General features: G+C 37.0%; 1 protein-coding gene across 1 annotated transcript in view; it reads right to left on the bottom strand.

Annotated features, from left to right (window-relative positions):
- Positions 1–1,395: 1,395 nt before the first annotated feature.
- zbtb20 (zinc finger and BTB domain containing 20) overlaps positions 1,396–15,358 on the bottom strand; it is a 34,082-nt gene continuing 20,119 nt past the window's right edge. The window contains exon 4 of the mRNA XM_006802261.3: positions 1,396–13,699. Within this exon, the coding sequence (XP_006802324.1) occupies positions 13,164–13,699 (536 nt within the window). The 3' untranslated portion in view covers positions 1,396–13,163. The remainder of the gene's footprint in view (positions 13,700–15,358) is intronic.

Below are 15,358 nucleotides of genomic sequence, written 5' to 3'. Positions count from 1 at the left end.
TAACTTAAATGTTGTTGTTCCTCTATTACATTGTAAAAAAGAAAAAAAGAGTAGTACACCTTACAATAAAGCACACTAAGAGCCTGACAAAGTAAAGGAAGAATATTTGTCCAGTGCATTTAAAATAACAAATGTTAAAGTGTTTATAAAGTTGCTAATAAAGTGGACAGATACAGAACTGTTTGCTCAGTGTCTTAAATCAATTTAAATGAAACCCTGTGCATTTTACTTTGCTTTGACGAGAGATTCACCTTTAAATCGTTTGAAAATATGAATTTAAAAAAACGGCAAATCACTTTCCTGTTTGCACTGAGAGTGTGGGTGTAGCCATATAAAGAAAGGGAATGATTTGCCAAGGCAGTAGAGCTATGTTTGTCCTATACAAGTTTATTCTGCAGTCATAAACACCAATAACGTATGCATCTGAATAAAATGCATACAGTACACATTATCTTCCTTGCATTCTCCCTGTCTGCTCTTGCTGGGTAATGTTTTTGCCAAATCACACCTGTCATATTATCCATTCTTTAGACATCTGCTAATCTGTTAATGAGTATTATTGAAGCACATGGTTGGCATTTGTTTTTTCTTTAACTTTGCTTGTGGAAATAAGGAGCTACTGTTTACAGCACATAGGTCTAATCTGAATATCAATAAAAGCTCGTATTGATCTTGCTCGGGTTGTTCTCCGTCCACACACACAGTATGTTAATCAGTGTAAAAAGCCCCAGAGCAAACCACGTTTGATATGGCCATATCTGAGAATCATCTGCGGCCTTGCGCAGCCACGTGCTGTACTTTGCAGCAGCTCGGGGGTAAAAACGCACACCTAACAACAGGACACACCTGCTCTTTGGTTCCTGCTGAAATCATCTCTGTAGCTCTTTCCACATTGGTCGTGCCAGTTTCCTCCCACAGTCTAAACACTTGTGAGTCAAGTGGACTGTACTCTTGAATTGTCTGTAGGTGTGAAGTACGACTGCGACTGTTTATTAATCATTGTTAGATTTGTAACCAACTGACAGCTTGTCCGGGGTGTTCCCTGCCTCCTGCACAGTGCATTCTGGGATACATTCCAGCCTGTTGTTCATTATCTCGTCACTTCCAACTGTGTTTGGAATCAACACGCACCACAACACACCAGGCTAATATTATTTATGAGCTTAATTTTAGCTACGACGGGTAATTTATTCGAATAAATTGACTCCGAGCATTTCATCTATATGTCTATCTGGTTTTAAGGATTAACTGGATGTAAGTACTTTGTGGCAGCGCAGTTGGGAAATGTGAGTCCTATTATTATTATCATTATTATTACTACACAGGCATTCATTGATCCGAAGATAAAAGATAAAAGAGCACAAAAAGAAAACAGCAACAAGACTTTCTGTGAAGTACAGGAAAGTACTAGTTTTTATTCCTTCATAATCAAACTTCACAAACAGCTTGAACTTGTACAATACCTCAGAGAGTGAAAATTACAAAAAAAGTGCTGGTAACATTTACAAAAATCATCCTTACTTAGCAACAATCAGTTTATTCTTCCACACTTTTTTTAGTCTTTTGTATTAAGGCTTAATACTTCTGTATAAAGTATATGCAAGATAAGTCTTCACAGTTTTTCGAAAAAAGTCACAATATTATGTAACATAATGAAGCTTTTACGGCTATTTTCTTTATAATAACAAATACACATCACTGGTAAATATATGTGAAATACAGGGCTTATTGTAAAATGGCAAGTAATGATACTGTTTGCTGAGATAAATTGATTCCACACACTGTTATAGGAAAGTTCTGACATACCCTTGCTATAACTGAAGGAGGAGGAGGAAAAAAAAATATGATAAGCATAAACACTTGGGAGATCGCCTCCAAACTTTGGCACATCCCATGAAACAATTTCACAAAGAATGAGATTTATTTTTGAAATCATACATATGGAAGAATAGTTAAACTGGCATAAAGTGAAAACATGCTGTGTAGTAAGGTGCTAAAATCAGAGATATTACACTGCCAGCCTTTTTTTTTTTTCCTTTTTTACCCCACATGGACTGACATGAATAAGGTGCATTTGTAAGACTCAAAAGCATGATGTAGGCCTTTCTTAGATGTCAACGAAATATGCAATAAATACAAGTCTTCAAAAACGACCTAAATGAATTTGACCAATAGTCTCGAGGCGACCTCGTATACTCATGCGTTCCCATGGATTCAGAAAAATGAAAATCTCTTCTGCAGTTGTGTAACTCTAACTGTGGCATGTGAAAGTAAAAGCTGTATTGTATCGGTACAATGGTATGTGTTATTTGATTTTTTTTTTTTGTGTTGTTTTTTCCGTTTTAGTTTCGTTTTACCTTTAACTGTCGTGAAAAACTGGATGAGTAAGGAGATGGGATTTGAAAACTAAATGCGAAACTAAGCCAAGATATATTCACAAGATCCTCTAAGCTGCACTGGTTTACAGGTCAACAGATGAGAGCTCTAGCCCTAGACTTACCAATTTCACCCTCATGCATACTGTACGGTTAAAGTGACGCAACAAGCTTGCTTAAATAGTCTACATCACAAAAAGCAATTTGGTTTTAGTGCAAACACAATTGGCTGGCTTCAGCTTCTCAATAATAACAAGCTCACCAAGGAGATTACAAGAAGGCACATACTTATGCTTCCTCTAACACGCAACAAATTTAGACAAACCGCAACATCTTTCAACAACACCACAAAGCGGTGAAAACAGGAAAGCTACTACATCCAGATAAAAATGGTGACGTTTTGCTCTTTGTGAATTTTTGAAAAATTTACACTTATTTATCAGAAAAATATAGTGACGTTCGGGCCGATCGCTAATGCTGTAAATGACCCTAATTGAAAATGACGTATGATACATTTTGGTGGCTTCTCTACATAAGCAGCCAATGATGGTGCGTTCATTGACGAAAAGAAGAACAAAAGAAAAAAAAGAAAAAGAGATGCATTTTGGATTTTCGTTTTTTCATTATTGTTTCGTTTTAAAGCATTTTTTTTTTCTGTAACATCCCAGAAAAATATCACTCAAAGTTTTTAAGGGAAAGGTGTGCACGACGGTGGACAGCTGGGTTTCTCTTTTGGCATTTGTGTTTATTTCTAAACATGTTGGCTTGTGTGATGAAGACGACTGACTCGCGGTGAACGATTCCATCCCTCATAACATCCCTACTCTCACTTCGGATCTGTAAGAGCTGCTTGATTTGTCCAAAACAATCACAGGAGGAAACAACAGTTTTAATGCCCCTCAAATCTGGACACTAATACTCAGGGTACTGCTGGGTAAATTTAACATAAAAAAAAAAGAAGAAGAAGAAGAAGAAGAAGGAAAAAGGGGCGAGGGGAGAAATAAAAACCCTGCTACAAACAGCAATATATGGATGTCATGTGCATTTAAAAAACCAATTCTGTACCTTTGAATACAAAAAAAACAAAACAAAGTAAAACACGTCAAATATCACCATTTACTCAGCATTCCCATGGTGAGGACAAGCGTCCCATACTATGGTTCAAATATGTGTCGTGTGAATTATATTGCTTTTGATAGAATAAGACCAAAATCAGTCTAGTGCAAATCTCTTATCTGGTTTGAGAAGTGGTGGTAGGTGTAATGAGAGGCAACTGTTAAATCTGCTCTAGAAAGAACATATCGGGTGATTCTGACAACTACTTAGCTGTGAAGTGGTATCCCTTTATGAATTTTCTTTTCCAGAAAAGAAAAACAAATCTGTCACCAGTCTATGCCATAACAACAATTTTGAAGGACATCCCTAATAAATAGTTCCTATTAAATATATATATATATTTTTTATATATCACCCATCACCTACTGAATGCAATTAACCAGCACAAAAGGAAATATCGTAACTCCTTCTATCCAAATAACTCCTATTTTGATCGGGAGGATGGCGGCCATGTTACTCACCCTCCCGTGTACAGCGGGGGGAGGGTGTGCTTTGTCTGTCAGCTCACATCGGTGCTAACGGGTGTTGCCTGTGCAGTTATGTCTGTCAAATACATCTCTCAACTTGGAAATGTTGGAAAACTCACTCCAGTCCAGTGTTTGACAAATCATATTATAAAAACATCCTTGCACATACATTTAAAAAAAAAAAGAAAAAAGAAAAAAAGAAAAACTTTATCCCCTATTTCAAAACAGCAGTCAATACATTTCATACAAGCTTGTTTCATAACAACAATAATAACAACATACAAACCAACTTGGAGCATAAATTATCAAAAACAAACTGAACACATTACTGCAGCATATATTTCAGGGTTGCTTAGTTGTGATGTTAACTAACTTTACTACAACAGCTCCACTTCTGCCAAGTTCATAACTATATAAGAGATGTCATTTTTTTTCTTTTTTTTATGAAGGGAAATAGTAAAATCAAAAGCTGACATAGGCAAAAAAAAAAAAAAAAAAAAAAAGCCTGACAAAATATACACATATTTATAACCACATCTCAAATTTCAACTCATTTGCATGTTTACAAAAGCATCTAGGTACATGATATGGCAGCAAAAAGCCTGAAAGCACGATGGAAGAAGAAGAAGGAAAATCAAAAATCAAACCTAAGCTGCTTTTTAAAAAGGGTGCGTGTAATTTTGGATTTTAAATGTTAATATCTTCGGCCCGGGTTTTGATTTAAAAAAAAAAAAAAAAAAAAAAAAACCCTGCCTGAATTACAGTAATTCAATTTTCTATTTTGAATACACAGGATGAACAAATACAGCAGATTTTACCCAGATTTGGACCTCATAGTTATAAAACTAATTGTTGCCAAATGATTTACATTCGCTATTACAAAAATATACTCTTTTTTTTTTTAATCACTTTGATAAATAATACCTAATCACGTCGCGATGTTGAAATCCATCTTACAGTTTGGTTTGAATTTACTTTTGTTGCGCAGTGACAACCGGCTTTGTTGCCTTTCTTTCAGCGAACATTAAGGTCGATTTGTTAATAGGTGACGAGCACCTAAACTAGATTTGAGTTGCTGAGACTTAAAGTTGTGTGTAATTTTTTTTTTTCCATTTTTTTTTTTTTTGGCTTAATAAACAACTTACAAATATGTGCAAACTTAACATCTTGGTCCATCTCAAGTATCAATGGCTGAATGTACTCTTAAGTTACAATGTCAGATTAGTTACTAGGGACAGCCTTAAATATATTAAACACAATCCAATGTGAAGGTGAAAGTGTACACCGATTTGCTAAATGTGTGTATAGAAGACGTAACCAATGATTCTTATGTTTTGCCAGAGGAACAATGCAACATTTACAATCTTATACATGTTTTAACATGCAATAGTTTACATCACAGCTATTGTGTCAGATTCATTTTTATGTTTTGTTGCATTTCTTATTTTTAAAAAAAGAAAATCTATTTTGGTCTACAATAGGCAAATTAACACAACCACAAAACTATAAACAAGTGACATAACGTATATGCATTTTCACAAGCACCCTGCCATGAGATTAAAAACAAAGAAAATCAATCATATTAATATTAATAATAGTAATAATAATAATAACGGTGGCAATCTAGCCCAATTGTAGGAACCCCACACACATTATAAAGAAATATTCATTTTTTTCAAAAACTTAAAATTGTCCTAACCTTTTCTTTGGTTTGTTTGTTTGTTTTATTTAACTTCTAATGATTACCATGGCCCCGTTTTGCTAATTACCCCTACCTGCCCGTTTTATGAAGACACAGTGCTGAAATTTTTCATCTAAGTCTTCAGTGATGGCGGACCACGAGTTGGCCGAGACCACGGCCAACATCACGGCGAGGAACCTCGACTTTTTTCTAATGTCTCTGCACTATTAAAGAGTGACCTACACAAAGAGAGAGGCAGAACGATAGCATAGTGTATATGTTGTCTATAAAACCAGTCCGCACAAGCGTTAGCTGTGGTCAGAGCTTATAAGGGTTTGTGATCTCATGGCAAAGTTTGAAATAAATGTCGAGATGAGATCTAAAAAAAAATTTTTAAGAAATTTAAAAAAAAAAACGAAATGGGATCATTTTTAGGGAAATGTAAATTTTTGCTAAACTTGTGATAAGCAAGTTTGCTACCACACGATCGACGGGTTTGTAAAAACGATTAAGTGTTGGGAATTCTCCTTAATGTTTGGTTTGAGTTGGAATGTGCTGCTCTTGAACAGGAATGCATGTTTTTAGTTAACGCTGCTGCACACTTTTTAACCTATTCGTCTCATCCAGCTGAACTAAGCCAAAAAGACTAGAGTGACTGAGAATACAAAGAGGCTCAGCTCTTCAGAGTCCAAGTCCCCTCATCAGTGTGATAAAGAAAAGATATTGAATGCGTGTTATCCAGGGACTCGATAACAAAGTACTCCTCCACTGAACAAAAAAAAAAAAAAGCTGTGTAGACAGGACTGCATGCTTTATTTGGACTGTTCGATGGTAGTTACCTGAAGATGGTGTTTTATTTTTAAAACAACACATCTGGGGTAGAGTAATAACTGCATGTTCGGAGAATAGTAAATATAATCTAGATATTGTAATAGCTCAGTATAGCTGTGTCTACTTGAAAATCTGAACAGCTGCTTCATTATGTCTGTAAAACCCTTAAATTTCAAACAGAACTGTTTCTGAGGATGTCATAGTGTGACGGTTGAATGACAGGGACTAGCTATATCACATTGCCTATATTTGTGATGCTTCCTTTTAACAGTAAATGTCTATGAAACTAAGTGTATATTTGTCAATCATAGCTGTTTTCTCCTAATTTAATTGAAAACTATGCATTATGGAGGATTCAAAGATTCAAAATAAAGGCAATCACTTTCTTTTGGCATGTTATAAAATGTTTTGCATTTAGGAAAAAAAATGAAGATTTTTTTCTTAAATGCAAAGAAGAAAAAAATGAAATTTTTTTCTTCTTCTTTATTTTTGTCTGCTTCCCTCTTACTCTTATAATTTAAAGTCTCCCCTCATCCTCCCCAAATTTGGCACCGTAACTAGGCTGGAGAAGGTTAGAGAGAAAACTGTGGTAATTAGTCCACAGGGGACAAAATAATAAGCCATCACAAAACCTTTTATCTCAGAGCCACTCGGTCCTGAAACTTGATTTGTGGTTTTTCATTCTGCCGTATTTCTCTCTTAGTTTTTGTTCATCCAAGCACCTAAAGACTGCTGTTCAGGGAAGAGCTGTTTATCTGTAGCCAAAACTTTCAATTTGGCATCTCACTTTTTATTTCCAAATTGCGGTGATAAAAACCGGCCAGTCTAACGTTTAATAACCATTTTCTTTTCTCTTTTTTTTAAACCACATTGCTCGTTGCTTGCCCTTTACGATTCCAAGCTGCGCATAAATAACAAGGCTGTAAGATAAGATAAAACTTTAATGATCATTGTGGGGAAATTGGGCATTGGCTTGCATTTGGACGGGCCTGCCATCAAGGTCAAAGCACGCCTGGTGTGATTTGCGCACAGTGTACTTTGGAGCCAACTAAGAACCTTAAAGCAGCTTTCAGATCCTACAGACTGCAAACCATTTCATTCATGTAGTCTCAGAGGAAGCAACTACTGGCATTCCCACAGATGTTATTGTAATATGAAAAAACGGCAACGGCCATAATGACCAACAAAGAGAATCAAAAATATTCAACGATTCTACTTGTTTTTGTTTTGTTCGTTTAAACTTCACCTCTTCTGGCTGATGTGTGGCTCCCCCTGCTGTTCACAAAATGCCACTGCCCTTTCTCCCCAAACATACAGTACAGTACAGTATATGGCTTGTTTGCAAATGTGAAAAATTGAAAAACAAAAAGCCTCATCTATGACAGAGAGCAATGTGACAGGAAAACAAAATGGCTATCCAGTATTAGGATTTCATATTTCAATTTCCAACTGCCATCTAAACAAACCAATCAAAGGCGTGCGCGATTGCATTTTAAATCTTTTCATCCTCCAAACTGTATACATGTATGTTTAAAAAATAAAACTAGCTGATGTAGTCTTTACTGTATATGAATAGAACATTTCAGGTATTTAAAGGGTTCTCTTATGCACTCACAACCACCAGGTTTTTAGCAGTAATAGTATAAATAGTCTATTTTTCATTAGTCCACTGTGTATATTCTGTATTTGTGCAACGTAGGAGAGAAAAACTATGAATATTCTGTATAGTTGCTGTATGTACTGATAGGCACTTGATAGGCGTACTCCCTATATCACACAAGGTATTGTATATTCTAGCTGCAATTTTATCAAACTATCTGAAAATGTATTCTTTATCTGTGTGGAGATGGTGATACTTAAAATATATATAGTTTATTTGTAAGAAGTTATCTATTTCATTCTTATGTGTACTGTAGAAGGACGAAAAAAGCAACGAAAAAAATTTAAAAAGCTGTTAAGTATTATATGAATGCGTTCATGTGTTTTCTACTTTTGTGACTTTATTCGCGCCTAAATAAAAGAAATCTGACTTAAAATGTGTGGAGACAGACTTCAAGACAAACAGGAAGACAGACACATGCTTATCAGAATAAAATGAACCTGTTCCTTACTCAGTATCACCCTCACCATTACTATCTTCCATTTCCTTGTTTTCAACTAAATGCAAAGCGTATATGCATATATATATAATACACTGTGAAAAATAACCGACTATTCTTTATTCAGTCGCGCGAAGCTATGTATGTATAAACAACACCACTATGACCACCAGAAAAAAGCAGAAGGAACTCCGAAATAAAGAAGTATAACAATGAATTAAACTTACTGCAAGAAGGACAACAATGTACTGTAGACCCTGTGTCTCTACACTACGATAAACAAAACATAAACAGGAATATATCTGAAACACAATACAAACAGCTGCAGGCTCAAGACTAGTATCTACTTTTCAATATGTTTTGTTCAGGAAAATATGCGTACACTTTGCAAACATAAAGTCTAGTCTAACAACTAGAAGAAGCACGATTGAGATAAGGACTTTTTTTTTCTGGATAATGTTGCAACTTTTCAACAATTTTTGACTTGGGGTTTTTTGGGGTTTTTTTTTTTTTTTTTTGCAACACTGAGAAAAGAGAATTAAGCACCACCACGAGTATCTGAAGCAGTATAAGGAATATATAACTATGGACAGTGAAGAGCGTGTGATGCTAACGCGACAGGGGACAGAGGGGGAGGAAGCCTGGGTATGCTCTAAGCACGTTATGACACACTGGAGAGAAGGTGCTTCCCCTTCCGAGCCTGGTCTGCTATCAAACACCTTATGATACAAGAAGTCAACTGACGACGGGACGAGTTATTTAGCCCTCATCCAGATAACGTTGAGATTGGCTACTTTTCTTATTCCAAAAGAAGTGATAGAGAGAAACGATTGATAGTGAACTTGTGAAATCAAATATTTGGAGGAGAAAAGAAAAAGAAAACCAACATCGAGCTACTTAACCTACTATTTAGACCAATGATACCACAAAGCTGGTTGTACTCATCTAGCTACAGTCAATAGTGCATTTGATATACGTGTTTACACAAAATATGTAAAAATTTCGGTGCCATGAAGGAATGCTAGATTACTGGATACACACGTTACACTGAAACGATTTCATTAATGTCTCTGCCTTTGCTGTTAAAGAAGTGATGATGTTAGTTTGGCAGTGTTTATTTGGTACTGAACAGACAACAAACACCAACATCATGAGCTGTGCGCCATACGTGTGGCAATACTGTTGGAAAGAGATCTCGGCAGTTGCTTACATATTTCTATTTAGTGCATTGTCTGTTAAGGCATGAGATTACCCTCCACGTGCTGTGTAGAGACAAATATAGCACTAGCATGCAGCAATATTGCCATCCTGGCAACAACAGCTACCAACAGGAACCATGTAGTTTAGGCTTATATGCACACCGTAAGAGACGGGCCCAATCAAATGTTAAATAATGTGCTACTTTTACTGAGGACCAACCTCACGGCTTTTCAGTGTATTTCTAAAGTGTGGCCGATTTCTTTTTTTAAAATTTCAGTTTCAGACCAGGACAATCCAGAATCCCGACATCACCGGGTCTCACGTGTTCGTCACTTGACTTCATCTGAAACCGACTCGGCAGTGATGTGAAATCTAGTAGCAATTATATGAAATTTAGCATCAAAAATGCTTGACACAACTTCTCCAATCTGGTACAGTGAAAGTCAACAGTACTTGACCTAAGCTTGAGTAAAATCCTCCGAACAACTGTTACAGGTGCCTTATTAGCCCAAAAGGTTTGGAGAGCTGCTTCTCATAGTACCTGCGCTGCATATTGCAAAGGAAGCCCTACAGTTCAGATATTCCACTTATCAACATTTTGATTAGGCTATATACCACACACAGACACTCACAGACATACGGACACTAAGGAAGGGACACAACTGCGTACGACTGACGGACAGATATCAAAGAAGCCGCATTCCATCACCTCCCCTACACCTTTAAACCCCACAGAAAAAAGTTGTTCTAGGACACATACCATTTATGTTACACACACACACTTTATAAATGTTTTATTATTAATAATATAATAATAGTTATTATTATTTTTTTACCTCCGCCAACAGCGTCGGACAGGAGTTTGTTTATTATTACTGTCGTTGTTGCACTGTTAATGTTGTTTGGCTTGGATGTTTCTCATAGGAAAATTCTGCTCTTTTACTAAAGAAATGCAGTTGAATAAAACTGTTACAGGGAGCTGACTCCATAGAAGAGTGAATTCAAAGGTTAAAACATAGATGAGCACACATAATGGTACAGGTTTAAATAAAAACAGGTGCTTGCATTAACACGGCACAAGTATATATACTGTAGGTAACTGCAAGCAATAACAAAAGCCAAGAATCGCTGAAGTACTTAATGAAGAAATTGAAACAAAGCTATTCTATTACATGTGAACTCTACAACCAAATGTTAGATTTAAAAAAAAAAAAATCCTCTTTTCTAAAACTATAATATCTCTGTTAACAGTAGTGCACTTATTGGTTTAAGCAGTGCAACATATATGCAAGAAAATAATGCAGTCCACTTATCAAGATTTTTTTTTAAAAAAAGTTGTTGTTTTTTTCCTTTGAAATTGAATAAAAGAAAATCATAGTTCATTTAAGGAAAATGATTAAATATCAAGCACAGGCATTTTAAGAAAATGTGCAAAGTAGCACTTTTTTTTTTTTTTTAAATCGACAGCGGGTCTTTTTAAGACCCCCGTATGCAGTTAGTTATTCTTTTAATAATACAACTACGAAAGTGTTTGCTCACATAAATGAGCAAATCCTTCAGATTGCAGTTGCAGGCAGTTGCGTGCGTGCGTCTGTGTGTGTGTGTGTGTGTGTGTGTCCGAGTGTATGTGTGTGTGTGTGTCCTATTTTGGATTAAAAAGCAATAAAAAAAAAAAAAAAGAATTGAAATATCAGAAATGAGCCTTAAGTGATGTGATGCAGGGATGACAACTTGCACACACTAGCTTCCAAATCTATTCTGTACATGCTGTTGTCTAGGTTTTAGAAAAATTAGGAATGTATGCTATTGTCTACAAAGTCCATTTGCAACTTGTGGTATACCATGAAACAGTGTGATAGCAATCAGTCAGTGGAGCTACTTGTTTTGCTTTCAGACTGTATTTCCTTTCAAAACACTGCACGCTATTTGAGCCTTCAGGGAGAGCTAGGACATGAAAAGCAATGCATTTAGCTCCCATCTGCTGAAATAGCTTTGCAATACCATTAAACAGGTTATACAGGTGCTCTGTGATCAGGGGTGACGTTTCCTTTAATTTCAAATTTGATTCAAATTAAATGATCCACTCCTAAACAACACTGTTTCAATCAACAACTAGCCTAACCCCTTCCCCGATATTCAAATTCAATTATCAAATTAAAACCACATCGGCTACTTAATAACAACAATAGTTGAAGTGACAAATCTTTGTTTTGTTTGGGTTTGTTTTTTTGTTTTTTTAAAATCTATATCCCATAACAGTCAGGTGCAAGTTGAGGAGCAGCAATTATGAAGGAGAGAGTTTAGTCGCATATTCCAACCTGCCAAAACTATGAGCATGAAAGGCTAAATAAAAACCGTCAGCAACAAAAATCTTTCTTTTTTTCTTATGTTTTGACATGGAAGAGGTCTAATAGCCTTAACAGTCTTTTGAAGATATTAGTGGCAGTGTATGCAAATGAGTTAAACTCCAAACTTCAGAAAAAAAGAAACAGATTTTTGCTCAAACACTGTCTCATCAACATACCGTAATTTAGTCATCTTTACCATCAGAATGCATGGACAATAATTATAAAGCATGTGAGAAATATCTGCCCCCCCGTCACCGCTGACGAGGGTGTTACATTTCAGGACAATGATTGAAATTGGTACCTTGACAATGGCTGCATTATAATCCCTTAATACAATAGGAATAAATAAAACCCAGTGTCAAATTAACTACTCTCCTTTTTTTTTTTTATTTCATATAAGAAGGCAATCTTGTGACCATCAGTATTTTTAGAGGGAATATGTAGCCCAACCCCAGGTGTTTTTTTTTTCTTATTATTGTTGTTGTAAATTATACCACAGTAAGCTTGGACATCTAAAGTTTCCAAACTGGTCAATATGGGTTCACAACTGCCATGATAGATATTTCATGGCAATGTACACACACACACACACACACATACACACACACACACACACACACACACAGTAACGCACACGCACGCACGCACACACTTGGATAAACAGACCGACACATGCAAATGCACGAACGTTCAAACAGGTATATTCATTCAGACATGTCGACACAAAAGGTGTGTTTGTGTGTATGTGTTTCTTTCGTAGGCCTTTCGGTAGTGTTCAACACATAAATCAGTATTTTAGGAAAGCATACATTTAGAGGCCTGTAGTTAGGATCCATCCAGTAGATCAATATCAAACTACTAAGCCTTAAGGCCACCATCTTTTTTTTTCTTTTAGAATAACAGAAAAAAAAAATCTTTTTTTTTTTTTGGGAAACTTAATGTGCCAGTGTCTATACTCATTACTCTTCATACCTCAAAATAAGAAAAGGAAAATCTAGTGCCATTTTATTTGTCATTCTTTTTGAAAGAAGTTTATCTAGTTGTACTTATCCATCGGAGACATGCATTCGCATGTGGTCATTGAAGTGCTCCATTTGGTCAAACTTGGCAGGGCAGACGGAGCATACGTAGGTGGTCCCTTCTTGGCAGCTCGCTTCTGCAGCTACACCCACTCCTGTTCCAACCCCAGCCCCTACTCCAGCACCTCCACTTACTGGCATGGCGAGGGCGACCACTCCAGCTCCGGGCTCAGGGACAGCCATAGGCATGGGAATGGAGACAGGACCCGGGGTAACTGCACTCCCTGACAGCCCAGTGATGGCGCTGGCTGTGCTGTGCAGGGCCATGTGCCTCTCCAGCAGGGTCTTGTGTGAGAACTTCTTCTTGCAGATGTAGCACTCATAGGACTTCTCTCCACGGTGCAGCCGCATGTGGACGTTGAGAGAGCTCTTCTGGGTGAAGCGCTTGTTGCAGATGCTGCACTGGTAGGCCCGCACCCCCGTGTGTGTCACCATATGTTTTATTAAGTAATCCTTCAGGGAGAAAGAGCGCCAGCAGATGCTGCATTGATGAGGCTTCTCACCTGGATGTGCATGCAAGACAAAAGCATTAAGGAGGGCGGGGGAAAAAAGGGGGAAGAAAGTTGTGGATTAGGTTAGAAATATGGACTAGATGCTTGTCAAAAAATCACTACTAAACATTTTAAATGATTAAAATCTCATAATTTTATCTCATATAAAATATATATTGTATCTCCAGACTAGGCGGACGTGCAATTACTGAACGGTGAAAGAAAAATTTATTCAAGGGAAAATTCTTATAACTCTAACCCTTCTCACCCTTTCTCTGGTTTCTTTCTCTGAGGTTAATTTAGCTCCATCTGTTTATCACATAAACATCCACCTCGATAGGGACATTCACTGAGATCTGTGTGGCGCGGTCATTTTTAATGAAAGATTTCAGGGTGCGCACGCTGCTGTGGATAAATCAGCCATTACGAAGGCACGTGTCGGATTTATTAATTACAAAAAAATTGGACCAAATTAGTAGTTGGAAATTGAATCAAGGCAAATTTTGACGCTAAACGCTCCTGAAACACAGCCAGCTGACTCTTAAGCCCTACATAGAAGGAAAAAAAAAACATGGCAGGATCAGCTGACTTCAACTTGTACAGCAACATCAGATGCCCAAAGCCACAGGTGAGGTGTGTTCCTGTACTGGGGTTACTTTTCCAGTACAGGAACACACCTCTGGCTAGAATTATTTAAACCTGCGTTTGCTGTATTGTGATGCCGGTTTCACGTTGCGCTGCACGCTACAGCGCCATGGGAAAGGTTTAGGTTTCGTCACAGTTGCTCTGATACAACATGTGCAAATTAAAAGAAACAAACAAAAAAAAGCGATACATTTGAAGTATTTTACAAAAATGTAATAACGCTGTAATGACGGCGCAAAAAAGTGGGGCTAAAATGTCAGGACTGCGAAAGCAATATTTTATGCATCTATTTGGCATTTCTGCCACTTTGTCGCGACGTTAAGATCATTTTCCATAATTGTCTCTGCTGACATTATGGGCTGTAAAATATTAACATATCAATAATAACGTAAAATGAACAGACGGAGAAGGAGACTGATAACACCGCCAAATAGACAAGTTGTACCACGCAAGTTAATGAAGTTCTGTGTATCGACTGCTTTTCTGCTGCGCCGAATAAATGAATGTGTTGCCACCTGCTTTCATTTAACGAAGCTAATAAATTCTGCTTTTCCTTTGTCTTTTTTTGTTTGTTTCCACTTGACCCGACCCAGGCCTTTGCAGAGGTCAGGTTTCAGGGTCACAACACATGAGCAGCACATACATAACAGGTATTTTACTGTGTTGCCCGGGGGGCGGTGTACTCGCAGTACAGTGATTCATACCGCTGAAAAGCATTCTCTATGTCTCTGACAGGTTTTTGATTGCAGAAAAATGACACACTACCTCTGCTGCACGTGTTATCATTATCTTTTTAGCTATTTTGAGTGCGCCGCGTCAATGTGCCCTGTGAAGATGTGATATATTACATTTTCTGGGGTACTTTGTAACTCCTGCTTAATAAACAAACAAAAGATGTTATCTTGTGTACGCGTTAGATGTATTCTCACATGGACAGCGGCGGCATATTATACTAAATCACGCTGGCATCCTTGTGGATTCTGAAAAATATAATTTTTACGAGATTAACAAAGGCGATCCATCATC

The sequence above is a fragment of the Neolamprologus brichardi genome, chromosome 10, assembly GCF_056152115.1.
Source record: "Neolamprologus brichardi isolate AB-2024 chromosome 10, ASM5615211v1, whole genome shotgun sequence".
NCBI classification, from domain to species: Eukaryota; Metazoa; Chordata; class Actinopteri; order Cichliformes; family Cichlidae; genus Neolamprologus; species Neolamprologus brichardi.
This window is presented reverse-complemented; position numbering and strand designations above follow the sequence as displayed.